This window comes from Myodes glareolus, chromosome 21 (genome assembly GCF_982192425.1).
Source record: "Myodes glareolus chromosome 21, mMyoGla1.1, whole genome shotgun sequence".
In the NCBI taxonomy this organism is placed as follows: Eukaryota; Metazoa; Chordata; class Mammalia; order Rodentia; family Cricetidae; genus Myodes; species Myodes glareolus.
Window position 1 is genome coordinate 12,971,309 of NC_142046.1, and position 17,478 is coordinate 12,988,786.

A 17,478-nucleotide genomic window follows, 5' to 3' on the forward strand; every position below is an offset into this window, starting at 1 on the left:
CTCCAAGGAGCAAGGATAGACGGGGCCCTACACTAATCAACCAGAGCCATAGATCAGAGAGTGAGTCGTGGAGCCAGGCCGGCTGCGAGGGCCCTCCATCTCACCCACTACTTACCCCTGCCCCATTCCTACTCACAGCCCATCAGCACTGCCAGGCCTGCAGAAGTGCCCAGCCCAGAGATCATCTCCCTTCCCCCCTCCTACTTATGAGAAGGCTTCTAGGCCACCTGGCACAGGATACACAGGGGACAAGGGCAGTGCTGTGAGCCAGGTGCCAAAACTCCAGTCAGTGCTGAGAAAATGGGGAGGAGGGAGAGAGGGCTAGGCCACCAGAGTCCTTAGCATGACGGGCTCTGTCATTTGTGGGCGCCCATACAATACTTAAGTGAAAGGTTCCTTGTTAACAACCAAAACCTAACCCTATAAAGAATTTCAGGGCTAGAAAGATGGCTCAGTGGTTAAGAGCATTGCCTGCTCTTCCAAAGGTCCTGAGTTCAATTCTCAGCAACTATCTGTCATGAGGTCTGGTGCCCTCTTCTGGCCTGCTGGCATATATGTAGACATAATATTGTATACACAATAAATAAATATTAAAAAAAAAAGAATTTCAAGTCGGGCGGTGGTGGTGCATGCCTTTAATCCCAACACTCAGGAGGCAGAGGCAGGTGGATCTCTGTGAGTTCAAGGCCAGAATGGTCTACAAGAGGTAGTTTCAGGACAGGCTCCAGAGCTACGGAGAAACCCTGCCTTGGGGGGGAGGGGGAAAGAATTTCAACTTTGTAGTGGGGGAGATCAAACGAACACAGGGCTGGGCTATGGGGGGCTGCACAGGTCACACCCAGAGGGTCCTGAGCTCTGGAGCCAAGAGCTGAGTTCTGGGTTCCACTCTTTAGTCGTTCAAAGAGGGGAAGAGGCAGAGGTAGTGAGCTCTCAGGCCTGAGGGTATCCCAGCTCAGCCACCTCACCAAAGCTAGCCTGGGCTACCTTATCTGTAATAAGCAGCTGATCCCTCCTCAGGGTCAGTCATACCCTCAACAGCAGGATGGTGACTGCGTTAGTACTTCAGAGAAAGGGCTGCCCCCGAGACCCCTTCCCTCTACACAGCACCACTTTGAGCTGCATTCTGCCTTACTCTCTTGTAAAGGGACCAAGTCCCAGAGTTAATAGGCAGCTTGATCAGCAAAGGTTTTGGACTCTAACTCAATGCGACAGAAAAGTGACGTTGGGTGGAGTTTCTTTCTCACCCTGAGCCCTCCCAGGCCCTGCTTTGTGCCTGTTGAGGGTGGGGTTAGTTTCCTGGGTCAGTATAGTCTTGTGGTCAGACCTGGCCCGGGGATGTGGGGGCAGGAGGCTGTGGTGCTGCAGGAGGCTGAGGCGTTGCAGGAGGCTGAGGTGTGCTGATGCCCAAACACAATGCTGGAAGAGCAGACAGCTGTGGGTCTAGAGAAGGGCTGCAGGGCTGTCTGCCCTCCAGTGAACAGGTTACAGGTCTGTGTCCTAACTCCATCCCACATCTGTTACCACACAAGACACAGTGTTTAGAAAATATGCATTTACTGACACACTCTTGAGACAGTCCTGGGAGGCTGATACTCAAATTCAAAGGCCCTTGTACCCATCAAATCCCAGGTTCTAGGCTGCACTAGCCTGAGAACATGGCACCAAGTGGCTAGGAAAAGGTAGAGAAAGACCAAGACTGGCACAGAGCTATGATGCTGGTGAAGAGTTCATTGACCCCAGGGCAAAGGCCACTTGAACGACCCGGAAGTAGGATGAACCCCAAGATGAAGACGTGGATTTGCCAGGGAGCAGGGCTGGTATGAATGGCACCCTCTTGACTCCCCTTCAAGTCACAAGGCCCAAGATTTCTCCACGTGTACGCAATGTGGGGGGTAACAGAGAACCCAGGTTCTACCTGGCATCAGGCAGAAGGCCAGAGTCATAAAAAAATGTTCATAATGGAGTGTGGAGGCCTGGAAAGGGTTGCAGGCCCAACGGAGGTCTGGTGGCTACTGGCAACAGGAACTACTTGACCCTCCAGGACGGGTGGGCGAACACGATGGGCCTCTTCTTGGCCCAGCGGGAGAACACAGCCTTCTCAGTAATGAAGCGATGGGCGCTCCGTGGCGCCTGCTCATGCAAAAGGTACATCTGACACTCGTCCAGCCGGCCCTTTTCAAAGTAGTGGTAAGGCACCGAGGGGCCATTCTTCTCACTGTCGGCAGGGAACAGGGTCAGGTGGGACATCACGGGACCTCAGAGCTGCCCGCCTCACGACTACGCTTCAGCTACTACAGGTCCAGGGACACCCACATCTGGACAAATGGCAGGAGGCCAGCAGCTGTGGGACCCAACAGCCACAACTCTGAAACTGCTTCTCGGGTAACTCTGGGTTAGAGAAGCTCCCTGGGCCAAACAGCCCATCTGGAAAATGGAGCAAGTGGCACACTCAGCTCAAGGGCGAGCAAATCACTCTGAAGAGTGGTGCCTAACCGCCATGCCCAGAGCTCTGCACACCCCGTCTTTTGTGAGCCAGCCATGGCAGGGAGCGTGCGTGCTCTTACCATCTCGTGTGCCCAAGACACGGGGTCTGAAGGATGAGAGTGGAAATCTGTGACTTTTTCCGAACTCCTTACTTATTATAATATCGAAATATAATAGAGTAACATGGTTAAAATACAATTCCGTTTCCACATCTGAATTCACAGTATTTAAGTAATACCACAACTAAATCTGTCTGTGGTGTTCTAGTAAAATAGAATCAGATAGGAGTGGAGAGGTGGCTCCAAGGTTAAGAGCACCGGCTGCTCTTCCAGAGGACCTGAGTTCAATTCCCAGCACCCACATGGTGGCTCACAACCATCTACAGTGGAATCTGATATTCTCTTCTGGCATAAAGTCAAGCGAGCACTCATATACATAAAATAAACAAATCTTTAAAAAAGAATAGATACAGGCTCCAAAGGGGATGGGTAAACCTTTAAAAATCATTCCATCAGGTGGGTCCAACCCAAGGCCCATTTTGCCATATATTTTTGGCAACTTAAAAAAAAACTTTTTTGCATTTCCTTACTTGTGTGTGGGGGTGGGTGGGCAAGAACCTGCCCCAGTGTACAGCACATGTGGAGGTCAAAAGGCACATTGAAGTCAGTTCTCTCTTTCCCCATGTGGGTCCTGGGGATCGAACGCGGGCTGCCAGGCTTAGCAGCAGGCGCCTTTACTGACTGTCCACTGAGCTATTCCACCCACCCCTTTTTTAGTAACTTGATGCATGGTTCTTTTTCGTTTGTTTGTTTTTCGAGGCAGGGTTTCTCTGTGTAGCCCTGGCTGTTGTGCAGCTTGCTCTGTAGACCAGGCTGGTCACCCTCCACTGCCTCCGGAGCGCAGGGATTAAAGGTGTGTGCCACCACCGCCCAGCGATGGCAGGGCTCTCAAGTGTGAACTTTGTAGATGGTGATTTCAGGTCACAATGTTCAAGGTCAGAAGTCAGGCACACCTGCTCTGCTGGCTTAATGACCTTCTGAGAAAAGTACAAGTCTTTGTTTTGGCCAAAGGCCTGCACTTAGGAGGTCTGTGCCCGGGTCAGCCACCAGGAAGCCCTCACAGCTTCCCCCACCCCCAACCTGGGAGCCAGTCTGACCTGCAGTAGTTCTCACTGACCATCCCGTAGACCACGATCTCCTCACACAGCTCCAGGGCCAGGATCATAGTGAACCAACCAGTGCTGAGGAAAGAGCCTGACTGCCGCCTGGGGAGGATGGGACATGTCAGTGTCAGTGGTCCTCCATCACCCCTGCCCCCTGGGGAGGATGGGACATGTCAGTGGTCCTCCATCACCCCTGCCCCCTGGGGAGGATGGGACATGTCAGTGTCAGTGGTCCTCCATCACCCCTGCCCCCTGGGGAGGATGGGACATGTCAGTGGTCCTCCATCACCCCTGCCCCCTGGGGAGGATGGGACATGTCAGTGGTCCTCCATCACCCCTGCCCCTGGGGAGGATGGGACATGTCAGTGGTCCTCCATCACCCCTGCCCCTGGGGAGGATGGGACATGTCAGTGCTCCCCCGTCACCCCTGTCCCCTGGGGAGGATGGGACATGTCAGTGGTCCTCCATCACCCCTGCCCCCCATCTCACAGCTAGGAAGGGGTCCTGAGGATGGGACATGTCAGTGCTCCCCCGTCACCCCTGCCCCCCATCTCACAGCTAGGAAGGGGTCCTGAGGATGGGACATGTCAGTGCTCCCCCGTCACCCCTGCCCCCCATCTCACAGCTAGGAAGGGGTCCTGAGGATGGGACATGTCAGTGGTCCCCCGTCACCCCTGCCCCCCATCTCACAGCTAGGAAGGGGTCCTGAGGATGGGACATGTCAGTGCTCCCCCGACACCCCTGCCCCCCATCTCACAGCTAGGAAGGGGTCCTGAGGATGGGATATGTCAGTGGTCCTCCGTCACCCCTGTCCCCCATCTCACAGCTAGGAAGGGGTCCTGAGGATGGGACATGTCAGTGCTCCCCCGTCACCCCTGCCCCCCATCTCACAGCTAGGAAGGGGTCCTGAGGATGGGACATGTCAGTGGTCCCCCGACACCCCTGCCCCCCATCTCACAGCTAGGAAGGGGTCCTGAGGATGGGATATGTCAGTGGTCCCCCGTCACCCCTGTCCCCCATCTCACAGCTAGGAAGGGGTCCTGGGGAGGATGGGACATGTCAGTGGTCCCCCGTCACCCCTGCCCCCCATCTCACAGCTAGGAAGGGGTCCTGGGGAGGATGGGATATGTCAGTGGTCCCCCGTCACCCCTGCCCCCCATCTCACAGCTAGGAAGGGGTCCTGAGGATGGGACATGTCAGTGGTCCCCCGTCACCCCTGCCCCCCACCTCACAGCTAGGAAGGGGTCCTGAGGATGGGATATGTCAGTGGTCCCCTGTCACCCCTGCCCCCCACCTCACAGCTAGGAAGGGGTCCTGAGGATGGGATATGTCAGTGGTCCCCCGTCACCCCTGCCCCCCCACCTCACAGCTAGGAAGGGGTCCTGAGGAGGATGGGACATGTCAGTGGTCCCCCGTCACCCCTGCCCCCCACCTCACAGTTAGGAAGGGGTCCTGAGGAGGATGGGACATGTCAGTGGTCCCCCGTCACCCCTGCCCCCCACCTCACAGCTAGGAAGGGGTCCTGAGGAGGATGGGACATGTCAGTGGTCCCCCGCCACCCCTGCCCCCCATCTCACAGCTAGGAAGAGGTCCTGGGGAGGATGGGACATGTCAGTGGTCCCCCGTCACCCCTGCCCCCCACCTCACAGCTAGGAAGGGGTCCTGGGGAGGATGGGACATGTCAGTGGTCCCCCGCCACCCCTGCCCCCCATCTCACAGCTAGGAAGGGGTCCTGGGGAGGATGGGACATGTCAGTGGTCCCCCATCACCCCTGCCCCCCATCTCACAGCTAGGAAGGGGTCCTGAGGATGGGATATGTCAGTGGTCCCCCGACAACCCTGCCCCCCATCTCACAGCTAGGAAGGGGTCCTGAGGATGATGGGATATGTCAGTGGTCCCCCGTCACCCCTGCCCCCCATCTCACAGCTAGGAAGGGGTCCTGAGGATGGGATATGTCAGTGGTCCTCCGTCACCCCTGTCCCCCATCTCACAGCTAGGAAGGGGTCCTGAGGATGGGACATGTCAGTGCTCCCCCGTCACCCCTGCCCCCCATCTCACAGCTAGGAAGGGGTCCTGAGGATGGGACATGTCAGTGGTCCCCCGACACCCCTGCCCCCCATCTCACAGCTAGGAAGGGGTCCTGAGGATGGGATATGTCAGTGGTCCCCCGTCACCCCTGTACCCCATCTCACAGCTAGGAAGGGGTCCTGGGGAGGATGGGACATGTCAGTGGTCCCCCGTCACCCCTGCCCCCCATCTCACAGCTAGGAAGGGGTCCTGGGGAGGATGGGATATGTCAGTGGTCCCCCGTCACCCCTGCCCCCCATCTCACAGCTAGGAAGGGGTCCTGAGGATGGGACATGTCAGTGGTCCCCCGTCACCCCTGCCCCCCACCTCACAGCTAGGAAGGGGTCCTGAGGATGGGATATGTCAGTGGTCCCCTGTCACCCCTGCCCCCCACCTCACAGCTAGGAAGGGGTCCTGAGGATGGGATATGTCAGTGGTCCCCCGTCACCCCTGCCCCCCACCTCACAGCTAGGAAGGGGTCCTGAGGAGGATGGGACATGTCAGTGGTCCCCCGTCACCCCTGCCCCCCACCTCACAGTTAGGAAGGGGTCCTGAGGAGGATGGGACATGTCAGTGGTCCCCCGTCACCCCTGCCCCCCACCTCACAGCTAGGAAGGGGTCCTGAGGAGGATGGGACATGTCAGTGGTCCCCCGCCACCCCTGCCCCCATCTCACAGCTAGGAAGAGGTCCTGGGGAGGATGGGACATGTCAGTGGTCCCCCGTCACCCCTGCCCCCCACCTCACAGCTAGGAAGGGGTCCTGGGGAGGATGGGACATGTCAGTGGTCCCCCGCCACCCCTGCCCCCCATCTCACAGCTAGGAAGGGGTCCTGGGGAGGATGGAACATGTCAGTGGTCCCCCATCACCCCTGCCCCCCATCTCACAGCTAGGAAGGGGTCCTGAGGATGGGATATGTCAGTGGTCCCCCGACAACCCTGCCCCCCATCTCACAGCTAGGAAGGGGTCCTGAGGATGATGGGATATGTCAGTGGTCCCCCGTCACCCCTGCCCCCCATCTCACAGCTAGGAAGGGGTCCTGAGGATGGGATATGTCAGTGGTCCTCCGTCACCCCTGTCCCCCATCTCACAGCTAGGAAGGGGTCCTGAGGATGGGACATGTCAGTGGTCCCCCGTCACCCCTGTCCCCCATCTCACAGCTAGGAAGGGGTCCTGAGGATGGGACATGTCAGTGGTCCCCCGTCACCCCTGTCCCCCATCTCACAGCTAGGAAGGGGTCCTGAGGATGGGATATGTCAGTGGTCCCCCGTCACCCCTGTCCCCCATCTCACAGCTAGGAAGGGGTCCTGAGGATGGGACATGTCAGTGGTCCTCCGTCACCCCTGTCCCCCATCTCACAGCTAGGAAGGGGTCCTGAGGATGGGATATGTCAGTGGTCCCCCGACAACCCTGCCCCCCATCTCACAGCTAGGAAGGGGTCCTGGGGAGGATGGGATATGTCAGTGGTCCCCCGTCACCCCTGCCCCCCATCTCACAGCTAGGAAGGGGTCCTGAGGATGGGATATGTCAGTGGTCCCCCGTCACCCCTGTCCCCCATCTCACAGCTAGGAAGGGGTCCTGAGGATGGGACATGTCAGTGGTGCTCCGTCACCCCTGTCCCCCATCTCACAGCTAGGAAGGGGTCCTGAGGATGGGATATGTCAGTGGTCCTCCGACATCCCTGCCCCCCACCTCACAGCTAGGAAGGGGTCCTGGGGAGGATGGGACATGTCAGTGGTCCCCCGTCACCCCTGCCCCCCATCTCACAGCTAGGAAGGGGTCCTGAGGATGGGATATGTCAGTGGTCCCCCGTCACCCCTGCCCCCCATCTCACAGCTAGGAAGGGGTCCTGAGGATGGGATATGTCAGTGGTCCCCCGTCACCCCTGCCCCCCACCTCACAGCTAGGAAGGGGTCCTGAGGATGGGATATGTCAGTGGTCCCCCGTCACCCCTGCCCCCCATCTCACAGCTAGGAAGGGGTCCTGAGGATGGGATATGTCAGTGGTCCCCCGTCACCCCTGTCCCCCATCTCACAGCTAGGAAGGGGTCCTGAGGATGGGATATGTCAGTGGTCCCCCGTCACCCCTGCCCCCCATCTCACAGCTAGGAAGGGGTCCTGAGGATGGGATATGTCAGTGGTCCTCCGTCACCCCTGCCCCCCATCTCACAGCTAGGAAGGGGTCCTGGGGAGGATGGGACATGTCAGTGGTCCTCCGACACCCCTGCCCCCCATCTCACAGCTAGGAAGGGGTCCTGAGGAGGATGGGATATGTCAGTGGTCCTCCGACACCCCTGCCCCCCATCTCACAGCTAGGAAGGGGTCCTGAGGAGGATGGGACATGTCAGTGGTCCTCCGACACCCCTGCCCCCCACCTCACAGCTAGGAAGGGGTCCTGAGGAGGATGGGACATGTCAGTGGTCCCCTGTCACCCCTGTCCCCCATCTCACAGCTAGGAAGGGGTCCTGAGGATGGGATATGTCAGTGGTCCCCCGTCACCCCTGCCCCCATCTCACAGCTAGGAAGGGGTCCTGAGGATGGGATATGTCAGTGGTCCCCCGTCACCCCTGCCCCCCATCTCACAGCTAGGAAGGGGTCCTGGGGAGGATGGGACATGTCAGTGGTCCCCCGTCACCCCTGCCCCCCACCTCACAGCTAGGAAGGGGTCCTGAGGAGGATGGGATATGTCAGTGGTCCCCTGCCACCCCTGCCCCCTACCTCACAGCTAGGAAGGGGTTCTGAGGAGGATGGGACATGTCAGTGGTCCCCCGTCACCCCTGCCCCCCATCTCACAGCTAGGAAGGGGTCCTGGGGAGGATGGGATATGTCAGTGGTCCCCCGTCACCCCTGCCCCCCACCTCACAGCTAGGAAGGGGTCCTGAGGATGGGATATGTCAGTGGTCCCCCGTCACCCCTGTCCCCCATCTCACAGCTAGGAAGGGGTCCTGAGGATGGGATATGTCAGTGGTCCCCCATCACCCCTGCCCCCCACCTCACAGCTAGGAAGGGGTCCTGAGGAGGATGGGATATGTCAGTGGTCCCCTGCCACCCCTGCCCCCCACCTCACAGCTAGGAAGGGGTTCTGAGGAGGATGGGACATGTCGGTGCTCCCTCTGACATTCCTGCCCCCACCTGATAGTTAGGAAGGGGTCCTGAGGAGGATGGGATATGTCAGGTCCCCCTGACATCCCTGCCCCTACCTGATAGTTAGGAAAAAGTCCTGGGGAGGATGGGGAAGAGGCAGCAAACCAGCCTGAGGTCAGCAGTGGGTCAAGGGCAGAGCTGTACACAAACCCAGTCTGATCAGTATTGCTACCCAAGTTGCTGATGCGCCTGGGGATCAGCAGTATCCCCAGTATCGGGGAGACCCCGGTAAATGAGAGCACAGTGGTAAAGGGGATGGAGTCCGTGGGAGGACCCTGCCTCCGCTCTAGGGCACCTGATTCACCCCTGAAACTCCCAGCCAGGGTCAAGGTGCTGTGGCAGCCCCAGGTCTCAGCTCTCTGGGTACTCTTCAAGCAGAGGGTCACCCCCTCTGAAGCTGCAGCTGGCTCCCCCATTCATGCTGAGCACAGCCGGCACCTGCCCCACCTGGAGCTAACACACACAAAGTGATGTCAGAGGGTGACAGGCGCTAAAAAGACCAGGAAAGAGGAGTGAGATGCAGAAAACGGGGTGGGGGGGGCAGACCGCTGCTTCAGAGGGGGTGGTCCAGGAGGGCTTTCCTAAGGAAGTGACAGCTCACCAGACAGAGACAATCATTTAGAATATTCTAAGCAGAAGGAACAGTGAGCATGCGCAAGGAACTGCAGCTGGGGACAAGTGTGAGCATCTGAGGATGGGGGCTGGGGCACAGGCACGCAGGTGAGGTATGTGGGGAATTCTAGGGCCCTTGAACAGGATATTAAAGAGGTGTCTGAAGCATGGTGCTTAGCTCAGGGCCTGAGACCTGAAAACAGCTGGGTTTTTTGTCTGTTTGCCCATTTTTGAGATAGCGTCTCATGTAGACCAGGCTTACCTCAGTCAAACTCCCTATGTAGCTGAAGATGCCCTTGGTCTCCTGACCATCCCGCCTCTACCTCACGAGTACTGGGGTTACAAAGGCGTGCAAGGTCAGTTTATTCTATGTTGGGTTGGAACCCAGGGCCCCATGCATGCTAGGCAAACACTCTGCCAATGGACGCACACCCCCAGCCTGCAGGCAGCTGTTCTGATTGCAACCCATACTCCAGTTATCTGGGACAAACCTCAGACGGCACCTCCAATCTTAAAGCATTTCCCAGCACAAAGAGGCTCTTGGAGAAGGCAGGCCCCAGGTGCCGGGGTCCCCAACTCACCGGTTCTTGCCTGTCTCCTCTTGGAAGATCTGGTCACAGTAGGCCATCATGCGTTCAGTGAAGGTGTACACCTGCAGGCCCGGGTACATTCTGGTGAGCTGCAGCAACGTGCGGTAGGTGCGGCCACCCAGCATCCGGTCCATGTGCCTGCCCTGGCCCCACACCACATAGAGCGTGTCTTGGGCCTGCTGGAAATAGTGCGAGTAGTTGCGCAGAAGCAGTGGCACGGTCGTGTGCGAGATCACGCGCAAGGTGCTGCGCTGGCCCACGTCCTCCTCGAAGCCCACGGTGGGTGCCTGGTTCATGCGTAGCACACACTCAGCACCATCGATCTGGGCACCCAGGCCTGAACCCAGCATCTGGCCAGAGCTGGAAACCACAGCACAGCTGTGGCAAAGCTCTCGGATAAGGGGCTGCAGGGGAAAGTAGAGAAAGAAGAAAACCTCAACGCTAACCACCATCCACCTGTCCCTCCTGCCCCCACCATACCCACCCACCCTTCCCACCTGCCCCCACCATACCCACCCACCCTTCCTACTGCCCCCACCATACCCACCCACCCTTCCCACCTGCCCCCACCATACCCACCCACCCTTCCCAACTGCCCCCACCATACCCACCCACCCTTCCCACCTGTCCCCACCATACCCACCCACCCTTCCCACCTGCCCCCACCATACCCACCCACCCTTCCCACCTGCCCCCACCATACCCACCCACCCTTCCCACCTGCCCCCACCATACCCACCCACCCTTCCCACCTGCCCCCATCATACCCACCCACCCTTCCCACCTGCCCCCATCATACCCACCCACCCTTCCCACCTGCCCCCATCATACCCGCTAACCGGCCTATAGCTGGACCAGTTCCAAGGACTAAGATTTACTGGGTTTTGTTTTCATTTTTAAAATTTGTCTACGTACATTTGTGCATATACAGGGGTGGGTGTGTTGCACACATCGGTATGCACAGGGGCAGGTCAGAGGTTGACACTGGGTATCTTCCTCAAGCACTCTAGTTTTTTGAGGCAGAGTCTCTTACAGAACCAGGATCTTGCCAATTCTGCTAAACTGGCTGGCGAGGCACCCCAGGGACTGTCTGGCTCCCAGCACAGGATGGCAGGTACATGCTAGGCACTTGGCTCTTACATGGATGCTCAGAACTAATCTCTGGTCCTCATGCTTGCCCACTGATCACCTTTGCCAAATGAACCACCTCCCCTGGCCCTAGGAACTTTGGGGGGTGGAACACACGCCACAGTGCACACGTGAAGGTCCAGGGCCAGCTTGAGTGGTCAGTCTCTCCTTCCACCATTTGAGTTCCAGGGGGCAGAACTAACTCATCGGGTTTTTAAGAAGCGCTTTCATCCATGAAGTCACTTGGCTGATCCCAGTTTTCATTTTTGACATAAAGTCAAACTTTGTTGCTTAGGTGTGCCTTGAATTTGTGGCATTTCTCCTGTTTCAACTTCACAAATGCTGGAACAGGTGGCAACCAGTTTGTCCCCCAAAGACCAAAGTTTGCTCACCTGGCAAGCTAGGCAGGTGAAAATGACTTCCCCAAGCTATAGCCAGCACTGTGGCTGTCCCCAAGGCCTACTGGGACCTTATTATGGCTATAGGAGCAAATATTTGTAAGGCTCTTAGAATGGCCCCTGGCACTGGCTGGATTTCATGCAAGTGTCTGGTAAGTAAACATGACAAGCCTCAGCACTTCAGAACTACCTACAACCCCCCTGCTATGACACACACACACCCTTCCAAGTCCCACCCATACTGCACCGAATAACAGGTGGGTTTTCAGGAGGGGATCTTCCACGGCCAACCCACGACTGGTTGGGCAGTCTGGTTCCCAGCCTAAATCTGGGCTCCATCCCTTCCTAACTCTACTGCCCAGGGAAGGGTGTGCTACCTCTCATCTGTGAAGCAGCTGTGAGTACCTCAGCTGGTTCTCTCGAGAAAGCAACAGAAAAAACACAAGGAAACAAGGAGCCGGGGGGACACAGGGCGGTCTTGGGGACGGGCTGCCAACCTCAGCAGGCCGGAACACAGCGGGATGGAGAAAGGGCCTCTCCAAGCTTCAGGCCTGCCCTAGCACGTCTCAAGGCCAGAGAGGGCTGCAAAATGGCATGAGAGAATTGGGAATGACAGAAGAGTCCTGTTCACTATGGTGAAGGCTAGCCGTGTTCTCCAACTTCTGTCAAAACTGACTGGGTGTGATGGCGCAGGTCGTTAGTTCCAGCACCGGGGAGGCAGAGGCAGGCAGACCTCTGTGAATTCAAGGTCAGCCTGGGCTATACGATGAGTTCCAGGCCAGCCAGGGACACACAGTGAGACCCTATCTATAAGAAAAAGATCTCCATTGAACTGTATATTTATAATTGGCAAATTATTTTACAAATCATACAGTTCAATAAAGCCGATTTAATCTGTTTATTTTTTATTTGTTTGTTTTTGTTTTTCAAGACAGGGTTTCCCTGTGTAGCTTTGGAGCCTATCCTGGCACTCACTCTGTAGACCAGGCTAAACTTGAACTCACAGAGATCCGCCTGCCTCTGCCTCCCGAGAGTGCTGGGATTAAAGGTGTGCGCCATCACCACCGCCCGGCAGTTTGTTTACTTTATGTGTGTTTGCATGTGTGGACACTCATCCACGTGAAGACCCAAGGTTGACATATAGTGTCTTCTTTGTTCTCCACTACATATATTGAGACAGGGTCTCAATGGTGACACACTGAGAACCCTGTTTTGACTAGTCTGGTTAACTGTCTCACCTTGGGGGTCCCACCTCTGCCTCTCCAAAGAAGGGATTACAGCAAGCTGCCATGCTGACCTAGCTTTCTGTGGGTTCTGGGGGTCCACACTCCAGTCCTTACCCTTGCGGGGCGGCACACCCTTCACAACCATTTCCCTGGTCCCCACCTCTTTTGTTATATAGAGACCGACATGGAACTTGAATGCTGGGACAACAAATGAAGCCACCACACAGACCTCAGGCCCTGGAACGGCCACTGTCTCCAATCTGTTAGAGGCAAACAGTGTCAGGGCTCCCAGGGAAAGGCTGGGTCCTCACCTGGAGGAACTCGAGTTTATAGAGGCATGCGAAAGATACAGGGACATTAATTCCACTCAATAAAAGACATTGGGAAATCCCGCTCAGGTACGTTACGTTTTTATTGGATAAAATGTTGATTTAAGAACTCATATTTTCTGTACCACAGTGTTAAAAAAAAAAAAAAGAAAGAAAGAAAGAAAGAAAAAAAAAAGATGACTGACCCAGGCAGGGTGTGGCAAGCCTATAAACTCAGCACTCGGACACGAGCAGGAGGACCAGACTGGACAGTGTCCACCCAGCACATGCCGGCACTTGCCCTCCCACCTGGCCGTTCTGGGGGATTGGGGAGTTCACACCCCAGGAGTTTTTTGCTTTGGTTTGGTTTAGTTTTGTTTCTGGTCTTAGGGATTGAACCCAGCATCCATTCTTGCTCACAAAGAACACTCTAGACTTAGCTCCAGCCCCGACCCCAGGTGTTTTCATCTTTATACCAGAGCCACGCGGCAGTGGTGCTGGGCACTGTCCACTGTCGGTCACCCTCTGAGTTCTTCAAGCAGACCAACAGAGGCAAGTATGGCTCAGATGGCCCTTTATAGATGAGGAGGTGCCTGGGACTCAAAGGGATGAGGACCCACATGTCTCTGGCAAGCCAGAGCTTCTAAGCATGCCCCTAGGGCCAACTAAGAGCCAACAAACTAGGAACCAGAACATTAGTGCTAAGAACGAGACAGGATGGCATCAGGGAGCTGTCAAAGGTGAAATGTTGACACACAGGGTCACTGCTATCAGGGTCAAGGATGGAATGTCCCTTTGCCACACCAGGTGCAGCGACTATGGGAACAGGCGTCAAGGCCGTCTCGGCACACTCGGACTCCAGCTTCCCTGTCTCATGAGTCAGGGGACCATACATAACCTTGACCTGTGTTAGCTCTTTGTCCTCAGCTGCCATACAATGCCAGACACACAGCAGGAGCCAAAGCCATGGTTGCTGAGCATATGGTGTAGAGACCCAGAAGTCTAAAGATACACAGGTGCACACAGACACAAAAGGGCAGTCGCAGGTGTGCAGCCACCCTTTCACCCCTAATGTAGCTGGGAGGAGCCAGGCAGCACTCGCTTAGTGCAAACCCTATTTCCTCCCACACCTTGAGAGCTCATAGGGGTGAAGTGACTGGCAGAAGTCACACTACAGTTGGTGAGCAGAGAAGCCAAGCTCAGAGTCTAGGCTGGCTTGCCACCAGCCCAGTTCTCACTGCTTCCTAGAGCTGGGGGCATGCTGCCCTCCTGAGCGTTTCCTGTCTAACTCACCTTCCCATCTGGCACGCTGCTGTAGCCACTGAAGTGCAGGGGCCCTGGCACAGTGGGTCTGGGTGCCACAGGGAGGTGGCGGTCCAGGCAGGCTGCCAGGCAGAGGGGCAGGCAGGCCCAGCAGCACAGCAAGATGTAGACCGCAGAGAACGTCAAGGTACACAGTATGAGGAGCAGCAGGCGACCCTGAAAGAGACCACCATCATGGGCCTAGCGGGCACTGCCTTCAGTAGACTTCAATCTCCATTGATGAGGCCTTCTTCAGGGATGCCTAAGTCTTGGCCTTTGAAACTAGAAATACCTCCCCCAAATCCCCTCTTCCAGGTCGGGACACCCATTTGGGATAAAGCCTACATACTGCTCGAGGCCACACAGCAAAGGTGCAGGGTGCAGGGTACAGGGTATAGGCTGGGGTCTTAAATCCAAACTGCAGAACCCAAATTCTCACCTAGAACCCAGATACACTCTGCAGTCTGGGATCTCAATGGTCCTCAGCCCTGGTCAGTGCTGCCCCCATGGCCCTACCTCCATCACCCCGCCCCCAGATGGCCCAGGGCTGCCCCCATGGCCCCACCTCCATCACCCTGCCCCCAACTGGCCTAGAGTGTCCGTCCCCTTGGCTAGGATATGGGTGGGCAATATAGGAGGTGAATGGAGACCCAACATTTCAGAAATGCCTTCAAGGGCTGGAAAGAAGGCTCAGAGGTGACAAGAGCTGTCTGCACTTGCACCAGGTCCCAAGAAGCCCCATGCCTCACAACCACCCATTACCTAGATAGGTAGATAAGAAAGGTTAGGTAGTGTCCCCAGTCATGATAGCTCATCCCTTGCCTAGGCTAGGATTGTTACAAGTTTGAGGCCAACCTGGGCTACACAGTGAGTTCCAGGCTAGCCTAGGCTACAGACTGAGCCCCTGTTTTAAAAATCAAAAAACAATAGAAGATGCTTTCTTTTTTTTAAAAAAAATTATTTATTATGTATACAATATTCTGTCTGCGTGTATGCCCAAAGGCCAGAAGAGGGCACCAGACCTCATTACAGATGGTTGTGAGGTTGCTGGGAATTGAACTCAGAACCTTTGGAAGAGCAGACAATGCTCTTAACCACTGAGCCATCTCTCCAGCCCTAGAAGATGCTTTCAATAGCTAGAAAGCTTCTGCTCAGTCACTCCCGCTTCTAGAGATGATATGCCAAAGGCCACTGGAGGTCACCCTCTGCCCCTCTCACCTTGGGGCGGCTACCCGCACACTCACTCAAAGTGCCCGGCCAGGCCACTGTCTGCTGGGCCATCCATCTCAGTACCTGTGACTCTCAGATTGCCACTCCAGAGGAAACACTAGGAGCTGGCCAGTGTGCCCAGAAAACCAGAGGTGCGGAACAGCACATCCTGCCAGGGGCCCACCCTTCCTTGTCTGTCCATAAGCCACACCAGCTTCTAAAAATAAGTCTTCTCTGTGTGGCCAGCTGTCCAGGAGACAGGGTTCACAGCCCCTGAGGCCTCGGGCTCCGCACAGCAACTGGTCCCCTGCTCACAAGGGACTAGAGACCTTGTGGCTCGGGCAGTGGTGATTAATCTTGCACCCTAACATTTAAGGGGCTCACCAGTAAAGGCAAGAGTCGCTGATCTTAACCTTCACACTTCTCACCCCCTCGACCGAGTGACACCGTATGGTGACACCACCGTATGGTGACACCGTATCATTACCTCCATTTCAGGATGAGAAGAGCAAAGTGAAACCAAAAGGGGAACCAAGTCATTCACGGGGGTCACAGAGCCTCAGGAGCAGGGGGTGACACAGGGGCAACCACAGGGGCTACCACAGGGGCTGTGGGCGGGACTTTGTGTTAGGGCATGTGCTTAGCATCTACATGGCTCTGAGTTCCGTCCTAACACCAAAAGGGGTGGGGGGGGGGTTGCTATAATTCCTGGCATAAGGTGATTGTAAAGCTCTGCCCAGGTTGTCCCCAATTCCCCAGTGAGCTTTCTTCCTTCCATGTCACTTACCCGGGCCTTCATGCTGTCTGTGCCCTCAGTAGTCCGGAGGCTGCTGTCTCCAGAGCCTGGGATGGGAAAGGCTGGAAGCTGGTCCTAGGATATGAGGGCAACTGAGGCAAGGAAAGAGTACAGATCCAGGTCAAGGCAAATGGCCCAGGAACCAATAGCCTTAAAGTCTCCAAGTATGAGACAACGTGCCCCGTCCTAAAGGATGTGGGTTCAGAGACCCTGCCAAACCAATCCCCATTGTGCAGATGGGGAAGGACAGGCAGGGAGGAGACACTCTCGGCTCAAGGTTACCCATTTGGTCAAAGCCAGGCAAAGAAAGCCGGGAGCAGGGATTTCTTTCCTACCCATCCCATCTCTCTACCGCGGGGCGATGGAGAGGCCTGGGGCGGGCGGGATGAGGAGTTTTCTTTCACCCTGCTAAATTCCATCGTCCCCTCCCCACACTGGGCGCTAACCAGAAAGGAAGGCTGGGGCGCGCCGGGGGCTCACGAAGCGTTGCTCGGAGCTCCATGTCCAGAGGGCCCGACCAGAGGGCCTGAAACCGGCCCCGGGTGGGAGGCGGTGCTGCAGCCGCAGCTTCTGCTGGGTGGAAGATCGAGCAGCGCAGCCCGGGGGCATGGGCGGCGCCTGGCGGAGGGGCGGAGGCTTTGCGCACAGGGGGTGGGGCCTACGCCGGGTTGGGGGCGTGCATGGCGGCCTCAGCGATCTCGGGACTGGGGGGGTCGAGCTCTTGACGTCGGGGGCGTCTACTTTAGCGTCCCACCCTACTTGGTGTGTGCCAAGGGCATGGAAGAAAGAGGGAAAAAAACCTCCAGAAGGTCCGAGCCACCATGCAAAGGCTGTCTGGCCGGGGAGACTTGAGGTTCTCCATTTCTGAAATAGCCCGGGAAGTGACAGGCGACAGGAAATAAAGCAAGAGTTTCGAATTAAGCAGCCCTGGGTTTCAGGCTGGTAGGGCTGTCTGCTCAAATGAAGTACAAGATGTGAACTTGAAATTCAGATCGACAATAATGAAGCATGTTTTCGTTTTTGTGACAAGAGTCCCACATGCTTCAGACAGACCT

At 56.5% G+C, this 17,478-nt stretch overlaps 1 protein-coding gene across 7 annotated transcripts; it reads right to left on the bottom strand.

Moving 5' to 3' along the window:
• Positions 1–1,539: 1,539 nt before the first annotated feature.
• On the bottom strand, positions 1,540–17,032 carry St6galnac4 (ST6 N-acetylgalactosaminide alpha-2,6-sialyltransferase 4). 7 transcript variants are annotated; one of them, XM_087899730.1, is made up of 7 exons: positions 16,870–17,030; positions 16,415–16,498; positions 14,410–14,595; positions 10,048–10,460; positions 3,989–4,034; positions 3,641–3,747; positions 1,540–2,215 (listed from the first exon to the last, which is right to left on the bottom strand). In XM_087899730.1, the coding sequence occupies exons 2-7, from the start codon at positions 16,424–16,426 to the stop codon at positions 2,026–2,028; spliced, it is 954 nt and encodes a 317-aa protein (XP_087755856.1). In that variant the 5' UTR covers positions 16,427–16,498; positions 16,870–17,030; the 3' UTR covers positions 1,540–2,025. The 7 variants fall into 7 exon arrangements, with proteins under 7 accessions (XP_087755856.1, XP_087755855.1, XP_087755857.1 ...); XM_087899729.1 differs by having other exon boundaries at positions 16,415–16,515; positions 16,870–17,029; XM_087899733.1 differs by having other exon boundaries at positions 2,189–2,315; positions 16,415–16,515; positions 16,870–17,032.
• Between the last annotated feature and the right edge of the window lie 446 nt (positions 17,033–17,478).